General features: G+C 40.1%; 1 protein-coding gene across 2 annotated transcripts; it reads right to left on the bottom strand.

Moving 5' to 3' along the window:
* Positions 1-3,835: 3,835 nt before the first annotated feature.
* On the bottom strand, positions 3,836-9,887 carry etv5b (ETS variant transcription factor 5b). Of its 2 annotated transcripts, none has more exons than XM_079884287.1 (12): positions 9,703-9,887; positions 8,348-8,492; positions 8,121-8,208; positions 7,960-8,007; positions 7,676-7,726; positions 6,642-6,765; positions 6,270-6,557; positions 5,604-5,893; positions 5,009-5,071; positions 4,612-4,850; positions 4,420-4,527; positions 3,836-4,256 (listed from the first exon to the last, which is right to left on the bottom strand). In XM_079884287.1, the coding sequence occupies exons 2-12, from the start codon at positions 8,393-8,395 to the stop codon at positions 4,020-4,022; spliced, it is 1,584 nt and encodes a 527-aa protein (XP_079740413.1). In that variant the 5' UTR covers positions 8,396-8,492; positions 9,703-9,887; the 3' UTR covers positions 3,836-4,019. The 2 variants fall into 2 exon arrangements, with proteins under 2 accessions (XP_079740413.1, XP_079740414.1); XM_079884288.1 differs by having other exon boundaries at positions 4,426-4,527; positions 9,703-9,880.
* Positions 9,888-10,998: the final 1,111 nt, after the last annotated feature.

Here is a 10,998-nt window from a genome sequence, read left to right as displayed (position 1 = left end):
CATTTTGTATTTCGTAAGGAGGGGCTTTATGGAAATCGGCGTGTTCGAGCCAGACTGGGGAGAGAGGAGCTGCAATAATGTAAAATATGTGCAAAATTATGCGTTTTTTAACCAATCAAGCATGAAAACATATTCTAGTACACCCCCAAAAAGCATTCCACTTGAATACACTGTTAAAACTGTACATTTATTTAAGCAATATCGCATGAGCAGGAGTGCTGAATATCTACAGGGCTGCAGCTTTGTGTCATAAATATCACAGCAGATATTTAGCAAGAATGTGGGTGTGATATTGCTCTTATACAACAGTTCTATAAAGAAGTAATGATACAAAGTAATTTACATTTCTGATGAAAATCTTTCTTTGTTTGGCCTTTTACTCAGCACCACTTACATATGTGGTCTGGAACAGCATAAACAGAGGAACTGATTTATACGAACAGTTAAACATCCCAGTGCTATTATACCTATATCGCAGCTCAGCCAATCAGATTTGAGTGCTGGAACTGTTGTATAACAGTAAATATGGTACTCAGTCTCTAAGAATTACACATTTTTGGTATGTAACTTTTCTGTGGTTTGGCACCAAAAATGTTATACTTCATAATTTGTCAAGCATTCAGTAAGCTTGAGTTCCTTTATGATGATAAGGGTGTATGACAGCTTAATAACTCTTCTATTCTCTGGTTCCATGGAACAAGGTCACCAGCAGGATTAAGACTAACCCTGCTAAAGGAGAGAGGAGAGAAGAAAGAGAACGAGCGTCACTAGGTTATGCAATACCCTGTTACTTTGCATCGCCTCGTTACACAGGCTTTGCTGGGTTACAGTTTAGTGGTCAGACTGAGAGGTTCCTGGAAAGATCACGCACATAAATGAGATTCCTCAATGTGCCAAATGGACTGAATGGTCTAAATGTAAAGGCTGGAATACAGTACACAACTTTTAAAATCTGAATAGATTTTAAAACACTATGGCATTATACACTAAACGCCTGAGGATCACACACTACCAGACTTTTAAACCATAAGAACATAACAAATGAATGCAGAAACATGGTTTGTTGGAGACACATGACAAATGAAAACAATGTGTTCTAAATCCGGCTCAAAATATCAAACATGTTTGATATTCTCAGACTGGATGGAATCATATAGGGGTCGTTTACACGGCAGTGTTTTCAACTAAAAACGGAAAACATTTTATGCGCTTTGACCATTTGTTTACACGACAACAGCAAAATTTTAAGTCTGTTCCCATCATACACTACATGATTTTCTGTGAAATGCGTCAACTCGAACCAGGGCCGGAGTGGGGCAACTTTTCAGCCCGGGAGTTTCAGGCCCAAGACCGGCCCTCTTTTTCCATGGTGGAATTCCAAATTAGTACTTTTTCCAAATTGGATAAATGAAGCAACAGTTCAGCTCTTACTATTGTGTAGTTTTTATTAATACCATGGTTCAACAAATAATGTAAAGGTTAAATAATAATTCACTTAAGCTGAGAAGTTAACAAAAAATATTCCACTATTCTACAAGGATAGGTTGATAAATTAACAAAAGAAAGAAAGAAAGAAAGCATTTGAAATTTATCCCACTCTTCCACAAAGAGGCATATTGAACTGATGTTTACAGTTTTATTTGTATTCAAAAATATTCAAAAATAATGCTTTTTTAATAAATGAGATTCAGATAAATGAGGCCTATGATTAATCAGATGCAAATAGAAATATAAAACCAGTCCTAATTGAAAGAAAACAAGTTGACAAAAAGATCCAATATTGGGTTATAATATATTATAATGAGAGATTTATAAGCTATTTTTTGTAGGCTGGTCATTTGTGACCGGGAACACGACAAGTGTGACTATGTGCCATTTTGTACAAAATAAAAGTTTTTCAAAACAAATTTTCGGGGGACTGGCTTATCTGCTGCTCAGAAGCTACAAAAAAATAATTAAGAGGTCATTTTACTGCATACACAGATCAAGCTTGAGTTTTGTTATCAATATTAAATTGCATAATATTTGCAAAGTCTATGAATCGCCATCATGTATTGGGTGATACAAAAAGGCTCATATTTTAATTCAATTTTATATTTTGCTTGTGAATAGGTTTACAACGCTACAACGGTATTAGCCGAATAATTACGTTGCAGCGTTGCTAATGCTAATCATTACTAGACCTATCTCTCTTTACCTGTTGCCACTTATGTTTGTCCTCTTGAAAATAAATCTGTAAGCTTGGCACATTTGGCAGCATCCTCCTCCAATGCCTTTCTTTTTTCAACCTGTTTTCAACCCTCCTGGCCTCTTCCTCCCATCCATCCTCCCTTACGCGTACCGTTACTGTAGGGCCGGTCCAGCTATCGGTAGGCGCCGGCGGTGCCGCGGTAGCCTACCTGAGAAAACGTTTTGGAAAAGACGGGCTATGGACCCAACCAACTCTATGGGAGGGGAGGGAGAACTCCCTCTCATGGTACAACCCATGCAGAGGCTGCGCGCTGCGGTGTCAGAATGCGGAACGTGTGTAGCCTAATGTAACTAACGTGACAAATGTGAAAAAAATTAAATAAAATTTCCTCGACCGGCCCAAAAGTGAAGCAGCCCACCGGGAATTCTCCCGATTACCCAACCCGGGCCTGACTCGAACTGCCCAAAATCTGCAGACTGCTCTGAATTTCGTCAACAAGAATCAATTCCATTTGTCCAGAATGCAAATCTGAGCAAAAGTCATGTACCTCTGGTTTCACAGGCAAGCCTTAAGATAGGCCCTGACTAAAAGGCATGTTTAAGTGGTTTTAAGTGAAAGCAACTTGCACTGGCATATCATAAAATATTGTCTTGCCATTACCTTGTCTCAGGATGCACACCAGTAGTGTTTTTAGGCACATTTACGTATAAAATCTACTTAAACGCCCTAAAAAACTAAGGTCTAATGCTGACTTAATCTAAGCCCTGTCTGTGAAACCAAGCCTTAGTGTATTAATGACCGTCATAATGCTCTTTACTTTGTTCATTTACCCCAAATATGTTCTCAAAGTGTAGGTGATGTGCCACTGGCTATAAATAAGACAAAAACCAAACAAACTGTATCCAAAAAGAACCATATCTGTTTATGGACATTTATTATCCTGTACTTATATAGTTCAGAAAATACAGGTCTGTAATTGTACACCAAAACTGTACTTAAAAATTCTTAATGAAAGAAATTGCCTTCAAAAGACAATGAAACAACAGTTTTATCCACAGTGAAGCAGAACTAGGGGTCTGTTGTACCTAGGAAAGACAAGTAAGGTTGACAGTGAATGTGGAAAGAGCTAGGGGGTTTCTTGCCATGCTGGTTTACTACTGAAAAGTGATCAGATGGCCTTGCTCTAATCCTTTGGTAAACAGTTAAAGGTCACACAAGCATGACTGATCCTGAATCAGCAATCAGGCTTTTCATCCTCGATTTTGCCCTATATCAAGAGCTGTTTTCAATTTCACACACACCACTGTACAAACAGAACCGATTAGAAGTGATAAAAGTCTGTTGTACAGGTTATACAATGCTATTCAATTCTGCTTTTGCAAAAATATACTCATAATATACATAGATTCTTCACTTTTCATTTCCCCTGCTCTCTTTTTCCCTATTCTACCCCGCCCCATATCCATAAAAATCACATTACAAAAGCAGTTGAAATTACTAAGATTTTACTTGGCCAGCTGGAGAAAAATTGTGCATTTTTCCAGATTATAATCAAAGCTATATACACAGATAATTACAACACAGCCTGAGGTGCATCATTATGCATTGTCAGAAGTGTTCTAAAAAAACTCATTGAAGTAGAGCATTGAAAAATAGACACCAGGCCCAATACACAAAGAAAGCAACAGTATTTTTCAGTATAACCTTTGATTTTATTTATATATATAAAAGGTTATACTGAAAAATTCCTCATTGGAGCGATTACAATTTGACATGAGCTGCATTTGGAGTGTGAGGATGCATTTTAGAGTTCTGGTAGTGAAACAGTTCAGAAAGCATAATTTTCAGGAAAGGACGGCCCCACTAAGCACTGGTCCCTGGCATCTGCTGGATAAGGGACACTGTTAGTCTCGTCAAAGTGGGAGAGTGGAACGGTGTCATCCTCAGGAACCTGCATCCCATCGGGGTCTGCCTTCAGACTGGGCCTCTGGTTGTCAGGGAATGCCATGGAGAAGAGTGCATCAGGATCACACACAAACTTATACACGTACCGCTCTCCAGCAACCTGCATATGAACAAGAGAAAGAGAAATGTTTTAGAAAATCTTGTTTGGAAAAAGCTGATATGCTTTGATGGGGTGGATTTTACTAACTACAGGTAATGAGGGAACTACAATCTAATTATTAAGGGATTGAAAGAAGAAAAATGACATTGGAACGTGAACGTGCCTTTACCTTCTGCATGATGCCCTTCTCATAGTAGTAACGCAGAGAACGGCTCAGCTTGTCATAATTCATTGCAGGCCTGTTCTTCTGGATCCCCCAACGGCGAGCAACCTATTGAAAATGTGGGTGTAAATATTGCTTGTTGGCTGAAATAAAAATGGGCTATAGAGCTATTGGCTTTCATAACGCACTAACCTCCTCTGGTTCAATGAGTTTAAACTCGAGCCCACGGCCAGTCCAAGCAATGAAGTGGCGGTTGGATGGGTCGTCCAACAGAGTGACCAGGAACTGCCAGAGTTGCAGAGACCCCCTTCGTTGATACGGAGGACCCTCTCGGAAAACTCCACCCTCCTGCTTCAGCTTTCCCTCCAGGTGGTCTGGGACCACACACGCATCATCATAATAAAGGTGGGATTCTCCATCATACCCAAAACCTGCAATCGACAGCCAGAGAAAAAAAATATTGGATTTAATATGGACGGTCTGAGAAAGAACTCTCATTACAAAAGAAGACTAATCAGAAGCTGATGCTTAATAAAACATCTGTACTTTATGGAAATAGTAGGTGAAACTAAACTGATAAAAGCCTCACCCTCGCTGTTGGCTCCATAGAAATTTGCTGATTTGCCAAAAGATGATTGGCAATTCTGTACTTCTGCAAGACAATTACATGAATATTAATAAAAAAATATAATATAACAATGTTTGGAATTTCAAGTTTATCAGTGTTCCTTTATATAAAAATCCCATTAAAAATATTTTTTCAAAAATATATACATCAGAGTTCCACTTTATAAAATCACATTAATAATCATTTTTAAATATATACAATATAATATACTGTAAAGTTTGGAATTTCAAGTTCATCTGAGTAATTTCTATAGGAATCCGCACTACGGGGAATTTTGCATCAGGGCAAAAGATTTCCCATGCACATTTCATCTTCAGATTAAATTGGTCATGAATTTTGCCATGTTGACCAACAGAAAGTGACTTCTGTGTGAGCTGTGCTTCACAAGTCGCTACACCATTCACAATGGACCTTTTTTGCTTTTAAAATTTCACTTTTTTGACAGTTCAATAGTCATCAGTACCTCTGACCTACTGGGAGCTAAAAGGATTTCTCATTACAGCACTACATGCTTCACAGGGACTGAATCCAAAATCTCTGAGCGATTTACACCCACCTGAGTCAAAGCCGAAGTCTCTGGGCTCCTGTTTGATTGACAGTTGGTGGATCAACGGTGCACGAGGAGGCCCCATGTTTTGCACACCCTGGTCATTGTAACGAGGATCCACCATTTCCTTTTTGAATCCCTGGGGAGGCATTGGCACCAACGGCTCTGACATCTGCCGGTGATAAGGGGGGCGGCTATGTCGGGGAAAATGGCCACGGGTGTGTGGGGGGTAAAGTGTCTGACAACGACCATCGGACTGTGAGAACGGCAGACAGGGCTCGGAAAGCTGCCGATGGAACCTAACGAGATGAAGAGTAAGAAAAAGGGAAAAAAGTGGAGAAAAGGCATGAGAAGGCATTAACATCAAGGGCAATTGAGATCATGAGGGATAAGTCTGGTGTTAAAGCTCTTTTTTTCCAGTAGTTAAACCTGGAGACTTGAATGGGATAAACATAGAACTGCTTTCCAGGTCAGTGTGGCATCTTTAACAAGATAATACCCAATGAAAGGCTCAACCTGAGCTGATTACAGTACTTTTAACATGCACGAGCAGTTCAAGGTGACGCCAAAGATAGAAATGAGGTTAGAAATCGATCACCGTGACCCAAAAAAATGACTGTGAAGTGTCGGAAATAAAAACAACCTAATAAATTGCAAGATGTTATATATTCATACCTGTGGTCTGTACTGTAGGAGGCATCTGGGTGATTGACTGGTTGGCAGGGCACAGCAAAAGGTGGGCTTTGACTGTGGAGTGGAGTATGTGCTCTCTGATGTGGTGGGGTAGAACGGTGGTTTAGGACAGGTAATAGTGGCAGTCCTTGTGTCTGAGTTTGGGCTGGTTGCATTGCTCTTTTTTGCACATTATGTGTTGCTGTGCTGGTGGAGGAACCAAAGGGTGATGCTGGTGTAGAAGGAGGAGTCAGCGGCTTGTTGAAAGGAAATGGCTTCCTGTCGAAGGCACTAAAAACGACAAAACACAAATAAAGCATGTGTGAGGGGAATATGGAGAAGGGAAAGATGGGGAAAGGACAAGTAAATACATACCTGTAGTTATATAGGCACTTCTCTCCATATGGAGAGAGTCTCTGCTCTTGTCCACAGGGGGAAAATTCCCTGCTTGGGCTCAGTTCCCTCTTTACTTTAGTTTGAAGAGGTCCATGGAACATCACTAGAGAGAAAGTTTTTCATTTCATTTAATACATTGTGTCTACATAAACTAAAAAGCCAGAACAAAAATACAGTTCTTTAACTTGGAACCTAACCTAGTTTGTTTCTGGTGTCAGATGTTTGATAAATATTTAGCACTGAACCACTAGAACTACTCCTTTTAAAGAGGGGAAGGAAAAAAGGCCTTTCCTTCTAGAAAAGGAGGCCGCAAGTTAGAACTCGCAGACTATCGCGTGATTCCTTTGGAAAAGGGCCCCACTGCCCAGCTGTGGTGAAAGAGGGGCCTGTGAGAACTACAGGCAAGATGCCAGATAAGAGGAATTGTGCCAGACAAACACACACATACCCTCTCACACACAATTTCTATGCAAACACATCCATGTGCATTCACGTTCTACAATAAACACCATTGAAATGCACACAATTAAGACTTATTCAGAGCCAAATGGGAAGAAAAGCTAACAAGGGAAACAGCCAGAGCACTGTTCACCAGCACATAATAACCAGAGTGTGTGTGCGCCGAGGATCCAGCCCCATTAAAATGTCACCAAGCTGGAGGCTGCCATGAGTTACAGCACCGCAGCAGCAGACTGGGCCTCACATGCGTGTGAACACACACACACACACACACACACCATAGAAACATCTTAAACTCATGGCTAAGAATCAGGTTTGGCACAGACACTCTTGGTGATTCATTTTCTTGGTTTCAAGGAGGAAGGTATAGTATGCATCTCAAAACGCTTCATAATGTCCATAGCAAATTATCCAGTGCTAATAATTTGTGCAGTATAAATAAATAAATGATTTTCATATGCTGGGAGTTTCTATAATTCATAAAGGCAAGTTCTATGTGCTGTTCTGCAACCAACCCCACTTCCTTGCTACATGAATATTCAAAAGGTACTCACAGTTATCCGACTGGAAATCTGGAACAAACTGTTCGTCATCGGGTACCTGGGCTGCACATGGAGAAGGAAAACTATTTATACTGACTGGCTTGCAAACCTGCTTCAGAGTCAGTAACATGAATATAAATCATTTGTATGTTTATACATGCCATATTGTCTTATCCAATTTGAATAGGGCCCCAGAGATCAACCACTGAGATGATGCATTAGCCACCAAGTTGTGTTTTAACAGTAGTTATGAAATGTATTCCATAACCTAGACTATTCTAGAGCCGTTGACGTACCTTCTGCAATCCAAATCTCTTGTAGCTGGCTGAGATCTTGAAAGAGATCTGTGGAACACAAAGATTGATTTGTGAATAAACAGGCTGACTTGTTCGGGCCTGGGTTAAATGATGTGTTTTAGAGAGATCTGGATGGATTGATTGCATGCTCATTTGTTTACCCTCTGTATCCTGTGCCAGCTCAGTGTCAACAAACTTCCTTTTTCGGTCATTGAAAGTTCTGCAAAATGTTTCCTGCATGTGAGACTTCTGTAAAATAAGACCAAGATCAAATAATGAAGTTGAAACCAGTGATCATTGTGTACAGCCATCCACAAATGGATATTCAGTAGTGAAATATCTAAAAAGTGAAGAAAATGAGGCATGAAAAGTTCAAGCAGAGACGTACATTGGGGGGCACCACGAAAGGGACCTGCTGGTCGTAAAATCCGTCCATGTCGCTGGCTTTTCACTGCGGCCTAGGGCTGCAGCAGGAGGGAAAGCGGGAATAAACAGGGATAAAGGGGGGGTGGGCCCACGGGTGATATCGTCGCCTGTCGGAAGAAGAGCCGAGAAAAGTGGCACTTAGAGAAAGACAAGTCAGGATCTGATGCAGCTGTCAGTGATCGTCCCGGGACCTGACAGTTTAGGACCAACTGTCCCTTTGATCTGTGAAAACTTCAGCTAGCATGTTTGTTTGTGTAACACACTCACTCTCAGCTCCTGCTCAGATGAAGTGTGCTACATTAGTGCAGGACACTTACACTGGCTCAGCCTCTTCTCTCTCTCTCACGCACACACACTCTCTCTCTCACACACACTCGGTACAGATGGGGGTCCTTACATAACCATACAGTACCATCTGTTGCCCAAGAGACTATGAATCTAAACCAAAGTGATAATAATAAAAAAGGAGCTTTTATTAACACAAATAATGTTCGGATTTAAATAGTGGAACGCCATGAATAAAATAAGAAGCCTAAGCTATTCACGCTTCGTCACACACGTGTGTTTATTTTCCCTGACGCAAGTGTTCAAGCCATAAAATCGTATTACAGCCGCGAGGGCAAGAAAACACCTCACAGTGAGCCAACCTCTCTGGACCAAGAACTAATTAAACATCCATAGCTTAACATTATTGCTTCCTGAAGCTTATCAGACCTTTATAAAACAGGAGGAACGTGCGTCTGCACATTTCAGGCTGAAAAAGAAGAGTTTGTGCTTTTAAAGATTTTTATTGGCGACAATAAAGACAGCCAGCGGAAGCTATAGTTGTTGAATAAGTAAAGCGAGATTATAGCATTACAACAGCGAGTTAACAGGTATAAGAGCGAGTTCAAGAAGTCCAATCCCTACCCCCCCCAGCGCCCATTATCGCCGCGCGCTCCCCCTCCCTTCCCTCGGACGCTTGTTTTTCTCAATGAAGTGAAATTTGATCCATCGTGCGCGCTACCCGAAAAAACCTCAGACGTTCCATTCATAAAAACACCAAACGCGCGAGAAGCACTTCGCCAAACCGCATATGGATTTTTGCAGAGCGCAAACTTGCGATTATGATTAAGTTTACAATAAGCTTAATAAAGTACTAAGAAACTAGGGGAATGGTTGCCAAATGCGCACAAAGAAAATGGCGTTGAGAACCAGCAAAACTAAACGCACCGTTTTAAGTAATGCAACTTTATAAAAATAAAAGCAGAAGACGAAACTTGCATCGAGTCATAATTAAACAATACAACGCTAGAGCAGCGTGCAAAATATACTCACCCAACGGTGATTAAATCCTTTGATTTTGAAAAAAAAAAAAAGAAGTGATTTGATAAATCCAAGAGAAAAACAGACTGCTTTTGAAAGCACTGATAGGATCGCACTCTCCCTCAGCTTGACGCGACTGAAATTTTCTCAATGGAATCGCTTGCTTTTCCAAGAGCATCGGCTTAACACTGTAAGTCTCGCTCATTGGCTAGTCCGCCATGTCATTCAAGTGATTGACCAATAGCCGTCACTGCATTACCAATGCGACCTCGAGGCTGTAGACAGCCAATCAGAGCATGTTTCTCTCCTGTTTTTATGAATGACTGGGTTTCATTCAACAACCAGATGTTTCTCCAACTCAAAAAGAGACTTTTAAAGGGCCAGAAGCGAAACGAGTGTGAATGCCCAGCTAAAGGCTCTAAACTTGCGGGGCCGATCTGAATTTTATCCTATGATTTTTAAAAAATATAATTTCAGCATAATAAGTAAATACTTCGAGTTTAAACTATAGACTTAAAGCCCCAGATTCCAAACCGTGCTAATATTTTTTCTAAGTTTTTTTTTTTTTTTTTTACATTAATTAGAAATTATATAACAATGTAAAATGATAGGGAGAATATGTTTACAGTAGTCTAATCCATTGCTTTTTCAGTGTGAATACTGACTGAGCGTTGAAAACCACTGACCTCTATCTTGGGTGACAGAAGAGTGGACGTGTCACTCTGGACAATGACTGGAATCCTCTGTGATAATCTCATTCTTACCAAAACATTTCCCCACAACATAGGCCTATCTGTTTTTGCTCACTCTCTTCATCCAATTCACAGATCACTCATATTTACACAAGGTTTTAAAACAGACAAATGAATGTACCACCTTAAATGATCATAGCACCATAACTATATGCCCAATAGGGAGGCAGATTATAAAATCAGTGTTGCTCCCTGCTGGGAAACTCCACTGTGAGAGAACACTTTGTTGTCTGATCTATTATTCATGCCTGTTCCTCAAAGAAACATCTGCACATCAGACAGTGATGTCTGATCTCTGGTTTCCCCTACCTATAGGTTACAACCTTAAAAACTTCAAAGCTAATATGTATACTATACTTACATTTAAATTCATTTAATTTTGAAAGAAATGGTACATAGCACAAATAATCGTCTGATCTGCATTACTATATTACTTACCTGGAGTCCATAAAAGAATAAACATTTTTAGGGCTATGCAATGTATCGTGGAGATAGTTTCTGTTTGAAGAAAAGAAAGTATTCATAAAGCTTTTTTTACTTCTTACTAAAATGTTTG

This window comes from Squalius cephalus, assembly GCF_949319135.1.
Source record: "Squalius cephalus genome assembly, chromosome: 10".
Classification (NCBI taxonomy): Eukaryota; Metazoa; Chordata; class Actinopteri; order Cypriniformes; family Leuciscidae; genus Squalius; species Squalius cephalus.
The sequence above is the reverse complement of the archived record's forward strand: the minus strand, read 5'-3'. Positions and strand labels throughout refer to the sequence as shown.

Coding starts and splice junctions, on each gene's coding strand:
- etv5b (XM_079884287.1), bottom strand. CDS start 8,395: ATGGACGGATTTTACGACCAGCAGGTCCCTTTCGTGGTGCCCCCCAAT. Junction 6,766..7,675: donor AGATTTCCAGTCGGATAACT/GTGAGTACCTTT, acceptor CTTTCTCTCTAG/TGATGTTCCATGGACCTCTT. Junction 5,072..5,603: donor AGACTTCGGCTTTGACTCAG/GTGGGTGTAAAT, acceptor ATTGTCTTGCAG/AAGTACAGAATTGCCAATCA.